Source organism: Pseudochaenichthys georgianus, chromosome 6, assembly GCF_902827115.2.
Source record: "Pseudochaenichthys georgianus chromosome 6, fPseGeo1.2, whole genome shotgun sequence".
In the NCBI taxonomy this organism is placed as follows: Eukaryota; Metazoa; Chordata; class Actinopteri; order Perciformes; family Channichthyidae; genus Pseudochaenichthys; species Pseudochaenichthys georgianus.
In genome coordinates this window covers 37,173,170-37,191,233 of record NC_047508.1, presented here as the reverse complement: position 1 = coordinate 37,191,233, position 18,064 = coordinate 37,173,170, and the positions used below count along the sequence as shown (strand labels likewise).

Below are 18,064 nucleotides of genomic sequence, written 5' to 3'. Positions count from 1 at the left end.
GATTCAGGCCTGAGGGGAAAACATATCCTCAGACGGTTCACCAGCAGTTAGACCATGAAGACTGAACCTGGAGAAAGGACTGCAGATTGAAAAGTGTCCTCTGACGCTCGTATGCTTGAGGGGCAGCTTTGACGGCTTGAACTGTTTTGAAGACAGTGATCCATCGCTCTGGATTTCAGTCGTGATCCTCCGGTCTGACGGTGAGCCCACTTCATTTGTTTGAGTGGAGAGACCCCTGGGAGCGGGATGTCGTCAGAGAGACTTCTCATCAGGAGGAGATGTGACTCAGTCTGGCATGTATGGGCATAGATATGTCTCATAATTATTTGTGTGAACATAAAAATAATTTGTGTGTAAATATGTGATTTGTAAATGTAAAACAACATCCACAAATGCATTTAAAAGATTTGCAAACTCACAAATACATTTGCAAGTGTAAAACGGATCTGCAAATACGCTAAATATGTTCACAAATTAAAAAAGAGATCTGTGAATATCTCTTTAACATTTACAACTTTCGATCAGGCATTTGTGAATCCATTTTGTATTTGTGGACCAAAAATGCGCTCGCGGATCTCAACTCTCTGTTCACGGATCTCAAATCTCTGTTCGCGGATCGTCTTTTTACACACACGGAATTTTGAGACATATTTTCCGCCGGTCTCGGCTAAAATCTACTCGTGTCACTCGGTTATTTTCGGAAACCACGTGATGGCCAGCTGATGACTACATTTCCGCATGATTTCAAAGTAAGAGCATGATGGTTTGTTTAATGCTCTGTTTTTGTATTATAATGAACAGCGGAACGTTAGATGCATTCTTCATCACCATCACCCTCATCATCATGTTATAGTGATACAGTTAGTTTGTGTTATTGGTTCAATACAGCATATCTCGAGCACTTTCGTTGATGTTGAAGTGCAGGCGATACGCCACTTTCGGGTCCCGGGGGGGGGAGCAGCTGGCAGCGAAGCAGCCCAGATAAAACTCTTTCTTCATTGTTTGTTGTGTATTCAGTCAAGCGGCGGGTCAAAGTTACAAAGCACTTCACATCTTATTAATCGCCCTAATTTTACTTTACCAGTGCAGTGTCTATCTATCTGTCTGTCTGCCTATACCTACCTACGTACCTACCTACCAACTAGTTGTTTTGGTTGGAAAGGTTTAGTCATTGTATTGCTCTTTACCAGCACCTGCAGAGTACAGGACTTTACATTGTAAATATTATATCAATCCATTGGTTTCTAGCATATATCATTTGCAAGTGTTTAAAACAAATGTGGGATACTGATTTCATAAAAAGAAAGACATTCACGATTGTCATATTTTATTATGTAGGATACAGGACTGGAATTATTCTTACTTTTTACTCCACTTCATTTATGCAACAACTTTATTTCATTTTATGATTAGATTGTTTTGCTTGTATCATCCTTTGCAAATACATAGTCACAATGCTGGAAACAGGGCTGCTTCTCTGAGAGACGTAGATAACCACTTATGAGAATATAATGCATTGGTGTATATTAAACTAGCCAACAGTATACAAAGCACTACAAAAGTGTTGTCAATATTAACCATAAACATTTACATTAGTGAAATGACACATCAATCAATGTTTATTTTTATTTTATTTTTCACATACACAGCCTTCATAGTAAGGCTACATTAAATGTTATAATATTCATCGTGTCCTTTCCACTGATATATTCCTGTCTATTGCTTTCATTTGTATTTAATGTTATTGTGTTTATACTTGTTTCCACACATTTCACAATTTGGGATGAATGAAGTATCTCTATAACCCCTTGCCCTTATTCCTCCGAGCTTAGCACTTTCTACTTTTGTTGTTATTTTGTTTTACTTGCTCGCTTTGAGCACCAGGAAAAGCGCTTTATAAATGTAATGTATTATTATTATTATTATTATTATATATGATATCCATCTATATATCCATATATCTATCTGTCTATCTATCTATCTATCCATATATCTATCTATCTATCTATCTGTACCTGCAGAGTACAGGACTTACATATTGTACATATTATATCAATCCTATAATATTTGTTTCTAACATTTAAAGTGCTTAAAACAAATGTGGGATATTCATTTGATAAAAGTAATTGATAAAGAAATTAACGATTGTCATATTTTATTATGTAGGATACAGAACTGGACTGTAGTCAAGCAAACTTACTTAATAACACATTCCACATACTTGTTCTTTGCGTCAGTGTTTCAATGTTATATTTTATAACCATATACATTATTAAAACAATTAAAATACATGCCCTACCGTTGATTGTGCACACTTTTGCCTGAAATTAATCTCCCACTGCCAGGCCCACGCACAGTCAATATAAGTAATTATATTAATGCATAGGAATGTAGTGATACTTCTTTATTCTTCTTTTGTATACAATTATAACGGTACATAACAGCGGAAGAAAAGTATACATATTTTTAAAAACGGTTTTGTTTTTTGTGACAGAGATTACAGATCCCCTACATTGACTGGGAGGCCAGTGGTCATCTGCGTGAGGAACACTGGGAATAGTTGTTCCTGTCACCCGGAGTCCTCTGAGTGATCAACAGATGGAACACCTTAATGCTAATATTGACCCAATGTTACCATAAGATAAGATAAGATAAGATAAGACTTTATTCATCCCGAAGGAAATTGTTGTGCCAGAGTAACAGTAACAGTAACAAAATACAACAAACACAATAAACACAGCAGAAAAAGAGCAATCAAACGTCCACCGACAACATGAAACATAGAAACATAGATGGTCACACAATCAATGCAGTCATTATTAGCAGTATTCAGTAGTTTTCAGTAGTTAGTAGTGCAAAAATTAAAACGTAGTGGCAGTTACGTAATTGCACATTATCATAGTATTATTAATAATAATACTAATACTAATAATAATAATAATATAATATAATATTGCACATAGTTATGTATAGCAGCGAGTGGAATTGCAATGATGGTAATTATATTGATATATTGCACATAGTGTTGGTGTGGAAGTTCTCACTGCCCTTTACTTAGGGGTGAAGAGTTAAAAAGTTTGATGGCCACTGGGAGGAAAGACCTCCTGTGGCGCTGTGTGGTGGTTATCGGTGATCTCAGTCTGTGGCTGAAAGTGCTCCGGTAGGAAACCAGCGTGGCATGCAGGGGGTGAGACCCATTGTCCAGAATGCCGAGGAGTTTCCTCAGCATTCTCCCCTCCGACACCACTGCCTCCTGATGAGCTTGTTGAGTCTGTTGGCATCAGCTGTCTTCACCCCGCTGCCCCAACACTCCACAGCAAAGAAGATCACACTGGAGACCACCGAGTCATAAAACATCTGCAACATAGTGCTGCAGACGTTGAAGGACCTGAGTCTCCTGAGGAAATACAGGCGACTCTGGCCCTTCTTATATAGGGCGTCAGTGTTTTTACTCCAGTCCAGTTTATTGTCTATGTGGACACCCAGGAACTTGTAGCTGTCCACAATGTCCACATCCATGCCCACGATGGTAATTGGGCTTGGGGCGGTACTCCGCTTCCTGAAGTCAACCACTAGCTCCTTGGTACCATCAGATTCATTTGGAAAGGACATCTACTTGAACACATTACAGTTGGTTCTCTTTACGACTGGAAATTAAGAGCAATGGATCCATGTACTACCAGCAGACAAAGTATTCAGATACTTGACTGAAGTAAAAGTCTTGCCTTTATAGTCTTACTTAAGTAAAGGTATGTAAGTACTAGCCAAATGGACTTACATTTGAAGTACTCATTATGCTTTAAAAGGTTCTCTGTATGTGTTAACACTTTTGATTATATAGCTGCATTAATGTGTATGTGATGTGAAAAATAAAATAAAAATAAACATTGATTGATGTGTCATTTCACTAATGTAAATGTTTATGGTTAATATTGACAACACTTTTGTAGTGCTTTGTATACTGTTGGCTAGTTTAATATACACCAATGCATTATATTCTCATAAGTGGTTATCTACGTCTCTCAGAGAAGCAGCCCTGTTTCCAGCATTGTGACTATGTATTTGCAAAGGATGATACAAGCAAAACAATCTAATCATAAAATGAAATAAAGTTGTTGCATAAATGAAGTGGAGTAAAAAGTAAGAATAATTCCAGTCCTGTATCCTACATAATAAAATATGACAATCATGAATGTCTTTCTTTTTATGAAATCAGTATCCCACATTTGTTTTAAATACTTGCAAATGATATATGCTAGAAACCAATGGATTGATATAATATTTACAATGTAAAGTCCTGTACTCTGCAGGTGCTGGTAAAGAGCAATACAATGACTAAACCTTTCCAACCAAAACAACTAGTTGGTAGGTAGGTACGTAGGTAGGTATAGGCAGACAGACAGATAGATAGACACTGCACTGGTAAAGTAAAATTAGGGCGATTAATAAGATGTGAAGTGCTTTGTAACTTTGACCCGCCGCTTGACTGAATACACAACAAACAATGAAGAAAGAGTTTTATCTGGGCTGCTTCGCTGCCAGCTGCTCCCCCCCGGGACCCGAAAGTGGCGTATCGCCTGCACTTCAACATCAACGAAAGTGCTCGAGATATGCTGTATTGAACCAATAACACAAACTAACTGTATCACTATAACATGATGATGAGGGTGATGGTGATGAAGAATGCATCTAACGTTCCGCTGTTCATTATAATTAGAGCCGGGACTCGATTAAAAAAATTAATCTAATTAATTAGAGGCTTTGTAATTAATTAATCGAAATTAATCGCATTTTTTAAAATCGCATTTTTAAGCACAGGGCCATCTAAGCTAATTTACAGATGGCCCTGAGCCCAATAGAGATTGCCCTGAAAAATGCATGCGGACGAAATGGCACGAAGGGTTTGGGGGGCCTCCCCCTAGACATTTTTTTATTTTTGCAGGTCTTAGATGCTGTCTGGTGCATTCTCTAGACTGAATTATAAGATGAACCACCACAATATTATATTGTACAATTTCAATTGTATTCTTCATTTCACTTGTTTGTTTGTTCTTGTTTGTGTTTGCTCGCTTCCTGCATAGCTATAAGAAACACTTAAGTTGTTGGTCAAAACACTTTCTATCTGATGAAGGCAAATGCCTTCCCAGATGGAAAAAAGTAGAAAACATTACATTCAGTTATAACTGCCAAAACAAACATTATTTACACTATTATGGCCCCTGTTAATGTTTGTAATGTTTGTAATGTTAACTACTGTAAATTGGTCGAACGAATGCCTCCTCATCCGGAAGCTGACCGAGCAGACCCGAGCAGCAGTCGAGAGGAGCCGAGCGCATCCGCGAAGCACACGTCAGAGTTCCCGTTAGCCGGCAAATCTAAATATCTTCGTTCAAAATAATTTCCCTTTAGAGCAATACCGCTTCAGTTGCGCCACTTATGTGAGAGACAAGAAGAGTATGTGACAGACAAGAATAGTCAACTCTAATGTCTAACACTTAATGTGGAGAAAGAGATGTCCTGTATGGGTTGATTGTGCGTTGATCTGTTGGTAATGCCTCGGGGCTCCGGTGGGCATGTAAACAAATGCATAATGCTGTGCTATACTTTGTGGCATCCAGTTGCATAGCGACACTTATTGTGTAGTTGTCTTTTAATAAGCAGGTAGTCTATCATTAGCTAGAACTAGCTGGATCTGATCGATATGGACATAAACGCGAGTGAAGTCTAATCTGACGGGAGAGAGAGATCAGCTGCAGCGGTGAGCGGAACAAAAGTAACACACACTTCAGGTTAGAATATCACACGTAGCTATTTTAATTACCTCTCAAACTACCTAAACTAGTTATACTGTAGATATGTTTAGTTTTACTGTCGGGTCACTCATTACTGGATCCGCGAGCTGCATGATACTGGCATAATAGGTTGCCCGATCGGGCAACCAGCAGGTGAGGCTTCATTGCCCGAGCTAAATACTAGATGGCCCCGGGCCATCGGGCAGTCCTTAATGTCGAGCCCTGTATTAGTGAGCTAGGGAGTTGGTTATTTTCTCAGACGTGGACTTACTTATCCTGGCCCTGAAACCAGTCATCTGGCTGAGTGTGGGTTGGGTCAGGGTGTGGTTCCTTGCACTCGGAGTCGGGCTAACGTCCACGCTAGCTGCTACATGCTTTGCATTTAGGTGATACTTTAGGCTTGATGTGCTGCGGTGATATGCACATTCTTTTTTGCATAATTTGCACACAGCCGTGCTCTTATCGACGCTTCCATCCGTCCGTTTTTTAAAACAAAATGTCCCATCCACGGGGCCGACCAAAGCGGTCTCATCAGCTTGTTCGTTCATGTTTGACTATTGTTCACCGTGGATTGTTGTTGTTTGAAGTCCCATGCTGAAGTCATGAACGTTAGTTGGTGCTCCAGTATAATCGGTACGCCTGAAACTCATCCAGTGAGAAACGTTCCGCTGTGCAAAAATAAGTGCGATTAAAGTGCGATTAAAATGCGTTAATTTTTTTAACGCGTTAATTTTTGTGTAATTAATTAATCGTAATTAACGCGTTAAAGTCCCGGCCCTAATTATAATACAAAAACAGAGCATTAAACAAACCATCATGCTCTTACTTTGAAATCATGCGGAAATGTAGTCATCAGCTGGCCATCACGTGGTTTCCGAAAATAACCGAGTGACACGAGTAGATTTTAGCCGAGACCGGCGGAAGATATGTCTCAAAATTCCGTGTGTGTAAAAAGACGATCCGCGAACAGAGATTTGAGATCCGTGAACAGAGAGTTGAGATCCGCGAGCGCATTTTTGGTCCACAAATACAAAATTGATTCACAAATGCCTGATCGAAAGTTGTAAATGTTAAAGAGATATTCACAGATCTCTTTTTAATTTGTGAACATATTTAGCCTATTTGCAGATCCGTTTTACACTTGCAAATGTATTTGTGAGTTTGCAAATCTTTTAAATGCATTTGTGGATGTTGTTTTACATTTACAAATCACATATTTACACACAAATTATTTTTATGTTCACACAAATAATTATGAGACATATCTATGCCCATAGGCATGTCACCTGTAACCTGCGTTAAACTGCAGTTTAGATTACAATGATATGTATAATACATGGTCTACTGTCACATAAAGATCTTTGGTTTTTGATTTGTTCGTACTTAACTTAGCTCTAAATGTTTAAAATGATGCTGCTAGTCACAACACCATGCTTTCTGTATGGATGGAAACCCAACATGTAGCATAATTAGCTAAAACATCTAACAAAAAATATTGCGGTAAATGACTCTCACTACTTATATTGAATCACTCATTTCAACACATTTAATTTTTACAATGTATTTTATGATTAAATAATTATTGAACTGCCTTTGTTCTTTAATTTCAGCCGTTAAATTGATATTTTCTTAAAATGTTATGAACAATTTGTAATTCATTGAACTGCATCAGTTAGATTTGTGTCTTTTCTGCAGCATTTTCTAACTTAATGCCATATTTACGCTACGAATACAGCATTTTACAATTTGATATGAGCTATAACATCTACATGTCACATACTATCATGAACTAAAAAGTAGGAGATTTTAAGTCAAGAAATGTCTTGGTGATTTTTGCCTTCAAAAGCAGTTACACGATGGTTTACAATAACCACGAGTATTCCTCTTCTAATAATGCACCATTTCTAACGATGATTCTTTGATCTCTGGTTGCTACTTCTCTTGGTATTCTCCACTGAAACATGTTCATACAAAGCTTGCATCTGACATTAGGTGACCTTCTCTCAGGAACAGAGAGCTCACAGTCCTCCATCTGCTCCACCTGCCACTCGCCTGCTGCTCTCAGTGAGACGCCGCCAGAAAGTGCTCTAATTCCTGCCTCGCTGCGAGTCCTCTTCATCGTGTGAATGTTGTCGTTTACAGGCCGACAGACTCACCAAGGCAGCAGGAGAGGACTCTTTAAAGTAGAGACACTAAATACCGATATACATCTGAACATCAGCAGGAGAGGACTCTTTAAAGTAGAGTTTCTGCAGGAAATGCATGTAGAGTTTGAATGTTAAAGCTTTATACTTGCTCAGTGAGACGTAGCTCTGGAGCATGTTGGGATGTCGTATTAATGCTTCCAGGCGGGGTGTAATAATATTGGAAGCAGCGCCTTTTGTGGCTCCCTCTTTAATATGTCGACGAGTGGGGAAGACCAAAGAAATGCTGACATCAGCTTATCTCACCCTAATGGTCAAGCCAGCCTCTCTCTCTCTCTCTCTCTCTCTCTCTCTCTCTCTCTCTCTCTCTCTCTCTCTCTCTCTCTCTCTCTCTCTTTGTTGTCACTGTTTGTTTGCTCTTCACCCTCTTTATCACTACCTCTTTCATCCCATTTCCCCTATTCTCTATTTTCTTCCCATTGATTAGCTTTCACTGCTACTTGCCCTTTGTTTTGCCTGTGATAATGTGGATGCCACTCTCCCTTCATTCTCCCTTCCTCTGTCTACACACACACACACACACACACACACACACACACACACACACACACACACACACACACACACACACACACACACACACACACACACACACACACACACACACACACACACACACACGCGCGTGCACACACACACACACACACACACCACACACACACACACACACACACACACACACACACACACACACACACACACACACACACACACACACACGCACACGCACGCTAGTCTCTGTCTGAGATTGTATTGCCTCATTTTCACCCAGCACATCACCATTCTTATCCCCCCTGAGCGATAAACAGTGCAGACAGACATATTGCGGATGGAGAGCATGTCTGTACGCTGCGCGCTCAGAGCCTTCTTCCGATGCTTTATATCTCAGCTTTCATATTTGGACAGCAGCATTAGCTTTTCTAGTATTCTGAAGGTGTAGCATGTACGATTATGGTGCTATTCATCTTTTTGTTATGAGGCGCAATTCAAGATCGGCCTCTCGGGCTGATCTGCACCCTGCGCTCTGAATTCACAATCATTTTATTGTATAAGAAGGTCTATTTTTATCAAAAACAACTCGCACATCCAGCTTTTATTTTTCTCTCTCTGTATTTCACTATATTTGTTTTAAAGTATAGTTTTTAGCAAAAATGTTCCTCTTTGTATTTTACACTTCGAGAACAACCATGGTGTGAAAAATAGCTATTATTAAAGCCACTCTCCTCCACACATTTACTTGTTGCCTGGTTACTTCCGACCCTCCATTCAGAGTCGCTTTAAAATAAGAAGCCCTGAAAACAGCCTGAGCATCACATCCAATGCTCATTCACCAACCTAAAGTAGACATGGTGTACCCTGCTGGCCTTAAACATGTCTTATTGATTTTAAGAAAAAGTTGTAGCTTGGCTGCTAAGAAATTAAATGGAATTGTACAAAATATTCAGTTTCCACATGGTTTTGAAGCTGTAAGACTAAAGAAACAACACAACTGTTGTCTTCAATTCAGTCAGTACGCTTCTCCATGTTTGTGATTGGTCAAATGTTGCTAACCCCGCCCTTTTATGTGAACGCGCACATAACTAGGCCAGGGGTACTCAAACTTTTTTGTTAAAGGTCCACTTGTGCATTTTATACAAGGTCAATGGTCCGGATCAATGCCAGTAAAGTCCCCCCCCCCACCACCCCAGACATGTTCAGACATGTTTTGTATAGGTATGGCCCTACAATATATTTTTCCAATATCGCACAATAGGTCCACTTTAATTTACATCAGAATCATAATTGGTTTTTATTTTTTGAATTTTTTGAATTTAGAATGGGACACAGGGTTCGGTCCGGATTGATTTGCAGTTCGGTCCGGATCCGGAGTTTGAGAAGCCCTGAGATAGGGCAAAGCTGACTTGAGTTAACGAGTTGATAACCAGCGTCGTGGGACCGCTTAGCGAGAACGCCTTTGTTTTGGATTAGGTAAGCCGGGTAACTCAAACATATCCAGGTTATGTTGAACCGGCTTTGTAGTACAGGCCTCTGGCTAGCCGTTCAGCATAAGTTACCATGGAGATCTAGACCGCTAAGAAGTGAACCAGCGTCGTAGGACCGGAAACCCAGAGTTTTCCCTGAAGTTAGCTCGCTAAGCGAAAATCCAGCTTCGTAGTACAGGCCTCAGGCTTGCCTTTTTGTCCACAAAGTAATAATAATAATAATGTATTACATTTTGTATTAGAATCACAGGTGCAACAAAAGGGTTTGTTTTGGCCTCCTTTGTATTAAGGGTGAGAACACACAGGGTGAAGGGTGAAATAACCCCTTTAAAAGTACTAATAGATATAATGTCGGAAGTGGAGTGACTCAGGTAGAGGATGAGAGAATAACAGATTTTAATGCCTACACAACATCTTCTTTTTTTAAGTTAAATTATTGCCTGATTCTTGTCATTTATCTTAAACAGTGATTCATGTGCAAGAGTTTTAATTACATCTGTGTTGATTTGTGATAATAATTAAGTAGCAATCAACTCACTGAGACTCAGATGACCCCCCTTTAAAAGTCAAATATCTGGGAGGTGAATCTAGTACTAAATATATACATTCTAACATTTGAATAATTTGTTGCCTCCCACAGATCCAGGCGAATGCATACACAGTGCTTTTTGACGAGCACTTCTCCATCCCCTTGGACTCGTCTCTGCTGGAGGAGTACAGTCTGCGTTGTGCCGCCTTCGGTATCGATGCTGAGGAGAGAAACATCAGTGCGGGGGTGGCAGATCTCAAACTGTCCGACCTGGACCTGACCATCAGACCGTTCAACGCCTGGCTCTACCTTCAGGATGTCAACAAGGTGAGTTTAAAACAAATGGCATTAGTATGATGGTACCATTTACTTGTATATAATAATAATACATTTTATTTCGAGGCGCCTTTCAGGACACCCAAGGTCACCTTACAGTGCATTTAAAAGTTAAAACAGCTAAAACAAAAAACGGAACACAATTTAATCGAACCGACAAGGCAATACAGCAGCATAAAAGCATAAAACAAGCAAGACAAAAGTGTGGAGTGACGGAGTGAGATACTTCTTCTAGATACCTCTTGCACTATTTCTATTTTATTTGTATTTACTTGCACTATTGTATCTGTTTTATTTGTTCTATGTCATATATGTTGCACTGTTGGAGGAGCCTGTGACCTAAGTTGTTCATTGCCATATCTACACTGTAGCTAATGTATACATTTCCATAAAGCCTTGAATGGAATGGAATGATTACAGATCATATATATTCCAGTATGACATGTTCTGCCTTTACAAAAAAATAGCTTTGAGGTGTGTGAGAGCCCCATGCTGGACATTCAGCACAACTACAAGTTAAATGCAATAAATAAGAAGCTAAGCTGTATCCCAAACAGAACTGATCTACCAGTTCACTCTCTCGGTTGTATAATGAGATCAATCGACTGCAAACAACCTTGCAGGATCATTGAAGTCCTTACAAAGACTCCATCAACCTCATTAACAAAATTACTTTTTCACTCTCGTTATTTAAATCAGGAACAGTATCCATGGCTGGGGAGCCTGCACTGTGGCAAGGGATATATTAAAGTTCTGTAACATGTTTAATGATCATAAATACTACATTAAGCAATTTTGAAAAGCTATTAAACCTCGCTTCATTACAACTGCATTTAGATAATGCGCAATAAAACAATTCAACAGGTAATACGGATCATTAAAATAAGCATCTTTCAATACATTTCCTAACAATTACATTGTAGAGTAAAAAAAAAACATAGATAAGTAATTAACATACACATGAAATGTTATATAATCTCTGCCATGCTTTTGTGACTCGCAGGCTGTGGATGCCGTCGGGGAGATCCTGTTGTCTCTCAGTTATCTGCCGACAGCAGAGCGCCTCACGGTGGTCGTGGCAAAGTGCAAAAACCTGCAGTGGACCAACAGCAAGAACACTGCAGGTTTGCCGGTTTTCTGTGTGTGATTTTGCCCTTTTTTGTAAATATGGGTGAATGGGAACTACCTGAGTAATGGTTACACTTTGTATGAACTATAAATAAATCTGTCTGTCTTTAAATACATTTTTTTAAACCACTCATAACCTTTGATTAATAACATCGAACACACATTCAGTAGTATACACTTAAAGGTGGGGTTGGTATGTTGGCATGCTCTTAACATCCCGATAGCAATGAATATCTGAAGTGCTTTGACAAAAAATCCATACAAAAATGTCATCTGTAGAAGCCGTAATACTGTAAAAAGTACAACCGGATTGGATGGCCTACCTGCCTGTCAGCCTTCCATCGGGGCACAAACTTATCTCGTGCCCTCATTGGTCATGTGCGCGTTCGTGTGTGTTGGAGGAGGGGCTCTGTGAGGAAGTGGCAGATTTTCTCCGGTTGTGTATTTTCAAATTCTAGCGATCTCGAGCCGGTTTCTCAAACTTACCTACCTCACCTTTAATGTAATCTCCCAGAGGATACATTTATTTATATCCAGACAGGCAGATGGGACTTAAATGACGTGTTTATCACATTAAATGTCCAGATTGGCCTCATGTGCCACATTAACATTTTACAGATAAAGGTCACCCACATTATCATCTCCAGAGCTAATTGTGTCTACAACACTGTGCTTCTAATTGATTGTTCTTTAATGAGCAGTGTTTTATAAGCTATACACACACACTGTGTGTGTGTGTGTGTGTGTGTGTGTTGTGTGTGTGTGTGTGTTGTGTGTGGTGTGTGTGTGTGTGTGTGTGTGTGTGTGTGTGTGTGTGTGTGTGTGTGTGTGTGTGTGTGTGTGTGTGTGTGTGTGTGTGTGTGTGTGTGTGTGTGTGTGTGTGTGTGTGTGTGTGTGGTCTAGCATTACTATACTTGTGGGGACCTAAATCTTTTTACATAGTCACGTGTGGGGACTGGTTTCCCTTATGGGGACAAAATGGAGGTCCCCATGAGGGGAATCATTAATTTTAGGGTGAAGACTTGGTTAGGTTAAGGGTTAGGGTTAGGCATGTGTTGGTTATGGTTAAGGTTAGGATAAGTCTCCAGGAAATGCATGTAAGTCAATGTGATGTATACGTGGTGTGTGTGTGTGTGTGTGTGTGGTGTGTGTGTGTGTGTGGTGTGTGTGGTGTGTGTGTGTGTGTGTGTGTGTGTGTGTGTGTGTGTGTGTGTGTGGGTGTGTGTGTGTGTGTGTGTGTGTGTGTGTGTGTGTGTGTGTGTGTTTTAGAAGCTTGAGATGCACTCCTAATCATATGTGTGCACTCTCGTTCTCAGATCCGTTTGTCAAAGTGTATCTCCTGCAAGACGGCAGGAAGATCAGTAAGAAGAAGACCTCCACCAAACGGGATGACACAAACCCAATCTTCAACGAAGCCATGATCTTCTCTGTGCCCTCCCTCGTCCTGCAGGTGATATTACACCATGATTACATTGTATTCATCTACAAGAGGAATTCAGGTCATGGAAAAAGATAAACATGTGATAACAAGAACAGAATAATAAACCAGCAATGAAAACAGATATCTCACAACAGTTGTTCAATTATTAAAGAAAAAAGCATGAACCGTAGTGTGGTTACAATACAGGTTTGCACGCCGCTGACAAAAAGCCAACAACAAGAGAGAAAATGTTATTTGTAAAAAAGGACATACCTGAAATAAGGACATAGAAATACGACATTATAGATCGGTATATTTTTGTGTCATTGTGCTCGCAATGTGAAACATAATCTTATATACTATAATAATACAATAAAGCAACATTGGAACAGATACAGAATGAGTACCCGGACTAAAGCCGCTCAAAAGGCCCAGAGAGCGATGTGCTCAAAGTTCAAATTATTCAAACATTGACCTCGACTGCTGCTTTTTTGAATACTTGAGTATTCAGGCAGAGGGTAGTAGACCTACATCCTTAGAGCAGTACATGTAAGTATTAACATAAGCATGAAAACATTGTTTAAGTTTTCGTGCTGTTAAAAAGTGCATTTTGAAAGCATGGATTAATCTATTAATGATTTCAAGCATTAGGATATTACTGCTCTTACACTTCTGGCTATTAACTAAATGAGCCAAACAGTAATACAATTAAATGTGCATAAAAGATGATGCGATGAAATGCCAAAAACAATAATAAATAGCAAATATTGTTAATACACATTCAACCAACTCCATCAAGATCACACTGCAGAGAAGCTGCTGAGTCATGCTTGCACAGCAGCTTGTGTCACCGTGCTGTTCTGTTTGCAGGAGCTCTCCCTCAGGGTGACGGTGGCCGAGGCCACAGACGACGGCCGGGGCGAGAACCTGGGTCACGTGATCATCGGCCCCGAGGCCAGCGGGATGGGCATCACCCATTGGAAACAGATGCTCGCCACGCTGAGGAAGCCGGTGTCCATGTGGCACCCTCTGCGCAGGATCTAGGCCACACACACACACACACACACACACACACACACACACACACGCACACGCACACGCACACACACACACACACACACACACACACACACACACACACACACACACACACACACACACACACACACACACACACACACACACACACACACACACACACACAACCTGTTTCAAGTAAAAACACTCGCTTCTTCACCTCTCCCCTTATTGGGTGCTTGGCGGTTTCATGTTTTAGTAAGATAAGAGCTTTGGCCCAAAGGTGTGTGCCATGTGACGCTCTGCTTGTGAGTATCGAATTGGAGCAAACACCTGATCTTCATGTGAGGGGGAGGAATCTGAAAAAGCCAGTGTTTGACTCTGAACAGGGTGTTTTTATGGATCCATGGATCAATTATACATGTATCTTTCCTTAGTATTCTGCTGTATTCTGGCATGGGTGCATTATGGGTAAGGCTGGCATTTAAGAAGCAGCATTGCATATTCCAAATGCAAGTGCAAATCCCAAATTTCACAATAAAAGTAATTCGTTTTCGTCTTACCTTTTCCCCTTGGATTGATAATCGAGCTGAATCTCAATCTAAAAAAACAGCAGAGGAGACATGAGAAGTGGATATCTATTAAATTCCCAAAAATCCAGATTGGAATATCCTATAGCGTGGACTTTGATGTGACTTTTAATTATTGAAAGGAGCCCAGCCTAGGCAGACGTAACCCCCTCTCTGCATGGTGCCTACTCTGGTTGTAGCCTGTTATAGTGAGCGACTGGACAGTGGAATTAAATCTCCTCTCTTTCAGGAAAACACTCATTTGTCTTTTCAAACCAGTCATTGATTGCGCCTCCTTGATTAATTTCGTTGCGGTTTTTGAGCCGAGCTAGCTCTATTGGATTTGCTTGTGTCATTTTTTGATAGTGAGATTGACAAATAATAGAGGTTTTGGTAGTTTCTTTTGGTTTGGTATGTATATTATTGTGCTTTTGAAAAAAATAAAATCCAGGTACTCTTATCCAGGTGACATAATTGTAATTTGTAGCAGTTGTTACAGGGTGGCCAAATCAGATGTAATCAGCATTTAAATATCATTTTACATTGTTCTATCTTTACCATGATTAATGCAATACAACTTGCATACACATAATTAACAGTGTAAATAGTGTACTTCAACATTATTCTCAATGTCTTTTAATTACTCAAAATCTGGGTGCAACTCATCTTTTTCATAGTATTCCAACTTTATTAGACTCCAAGTTCATTTCCACAACACTCTATTTAACACTAATGTTGTTGCTGAATTAATATCAAAACACCTCTGGGAATTTAACTTGATGTAAAGTATACTAACCCTTTTAAATGGGTATACAGTTCCTTTTGTCTCAGAGGAAACACCTTGATATTCTGAATTAATCTGTTGTTGTTTTTCACCAGGCACTTGTCACTGATTTAAGCTTTCGTCATTAAGCTATAGCTGCAAACGTCTCCTAAGCACTGAGGGCTAACCTGGTTAAAACCCATAGGAGCCACTTTGTAGTTTCAAGCCTGAATGGTAATATTGTAAAAAGTGTTGCTATTTAAATGAAGATAGAGTGACAGGGGTCTTGTAAAAGTCAAAATCTCAAGGTAGCTTTAGTTATCTGAGATATTCTCTACAACATTGTGCAATAGTGCTGTTTTGTTGTAACTTCCGAATGTGAAATATCATCTGAAATATCTGCTAAAAGCATCATCAGCCTTTCACGCTGTTGTGATATTTGTTTTAGTCCAGCAGAACCTAGTCTACACTTTTAGTCAAGTTCTCATTTTATTCTTCAATTCACTTTTAAAAATCAATCCAAAAATAACACATCTGTGGTCATGTAAAGGACAATATTTCCTACTGTGCCAAATAACAAAGCAATATTTTCATTTACAATCAGCATTCGCATTCAACAAAGCTGTAGCCTACATTCAACAATGCATGAAGTTATTTAGCACTTGATGTGAATGTGCCTCAAGAATACAGTGTATTGTGTGAATGCTGTTTGAAATAAAAGCAATTCAACAGTAAACGTCTGCTCATGTGTTTCTTTAGTTGGATTGTCCTGGACTTTCTGTAATCTGAGAGAAGGATTGTAGGCCTGTTTGTAGCTGTTTGAGTGAACTATGTTGGGTTGGGAGGGTTACTTTGTAAATGTAATCAGTTACTTATTGATTACTGATTACATGGCTCTGAAAGTAATCCGAATACAGTTACAGTTACGTGTCTTAAAAAAGTAATCAGATTACTTTTAGATTACTTTCTTTTTCCATCACAGATGGGAATGTGTTGGTGAACAGGAGACACAAAAAGCAAAAGGAAACTGAACATGTTTTTACCGTTTTAATGGCGTATCAAGAGCACACTGAAACATCACATCTGAAACGATGTAACAACATAATACACTTTTTGGGGATGCAGCTTGTGAGGAGTGAAGGACACGGCTTAGAACGGGCGTGTCGCCTTCTGTCCTGTCAGTGTTGGCAGGACATGAATTAAAATATCGAACTCAGACTTCATTTTAAGGACATTTCGGCCAGGGGTGTAGAGCTATATTTGTTTAAGCACCGGATCGGCAAAACAGGAGAGTGTGTGCACCAGTCTGCCTTGATCTATGAATTAATGTCCGTGACACTCACAGTATTTGCTGCCCACAGCTGTTTTATAGAAGGAACACCTCCTTCACTTCATGACATCTCTGCAGCACCAGGAGGCAGCGGGAGGGTTAACTCAGCCTCTGAGAAGACGAGCGCGCTGCGCAGTGCCTTTCACGCACCGCCTTCACTGTGTGTACCTTCAGAAATAATCATTAGTAAGGCTAAAGAGCGACCGCAGGCTGATGTGTTTTAAACTTGTAACCACACACACCTATACACACACACGCGATTTAAACGCAGACTTTTGTTCCTCCATGTTTCGTTGTTATTGTTTCACTGAGCGAGCGGACCCGCGATTTTTTTTCAAACGCTTTTTTGGTCCATCTGCGGCGGCTCTGATGATTCGAATCGGCTGTACCTATTAGTAATGAGTATTACATGTTGAGAGGAAATATTTCCACCAATAATTCCAATAAGTAATCCAAAATGTATTCACTTCAGGTTTACGAAAGTAACTGTAATCAGATTACTCGTTTTTCAAATGTAACGCGAGCTGAATTACAGTTACTTGATTTTTTAAATTCTGATTACGTAACGCTGTTACATGTATTCCGTTACAACCCAACCCTGTGTGCTGGTCAACTGCTTTGGGCTATTTTTATTGAACTCTTTTGAAATATGCAGCACTAAAACACAGTGTTGGAAGGAGTATTTCATATTTCAAAATTAGTGCATTTAGCCAATTTACTGTGCAACAATAGCCTGTTATAAGTAAAATAACGATACTTAAGTAAAAGGGAACAAGTATTACCATTAAATGTAACTATAAATACCAAAAGTAAAATTTGTAATTTGCATAATTTCCAAAATCACCTACATTTTTCAGCTGGTAACAGTGGATCTAATTTCAATTAATATAATGTATACAGCTGCAGAACTTAACCTGTAACACATCAATACATTTATTAGTTACTTTATATTTAATGATGGCGTTTGGCACAGTGAGTTGTGCGTAGGTGTTCA

At 39.6% G+C, this 18,064-nt stretch overlaps 1 protein-coding gene across 2 annotated transcripts in view; it reads left to right on the top strand.

The window, feature by feature from the left end:
- Positions 1 to 16,476, top strand: part of syt12 (synaptotagmin XII) — a 38,707-nt gene extending 22,231 nt beyond the window's left edge. The window contains exons 5-8 of one of the 2 annotated variants that reach the window (XM_071203573.1): positions 10,619 to 10,834; positions 11,847 to 11,982; positions 13,288 to 13,421; positions 14,262 to 16,476. In XM_071203573.1, the coding sequence (XP_071059674.1) occupies positions 10,619 to 10,834; positions 11,847 to 11,982; positions 13,288 to 13,421; positions 14,262 to 14,435 (660 nt within the window). In that variant the 3' untranslated portion in view covers positions 14,436 to 16,476. The remainder of the gene's footprint in view (positions 1 to 10,618; positions 10,835 to 11,846; positions 11,983 to 13,287; positions 13,422 to 14,261) is intronic. The other variant, XM_034085826.2, reaches the window with a different exon arrangement.
- The last annotated feature ends 1,588 nt before the right edge of the window (positions 16,477 to 18,064 follow it).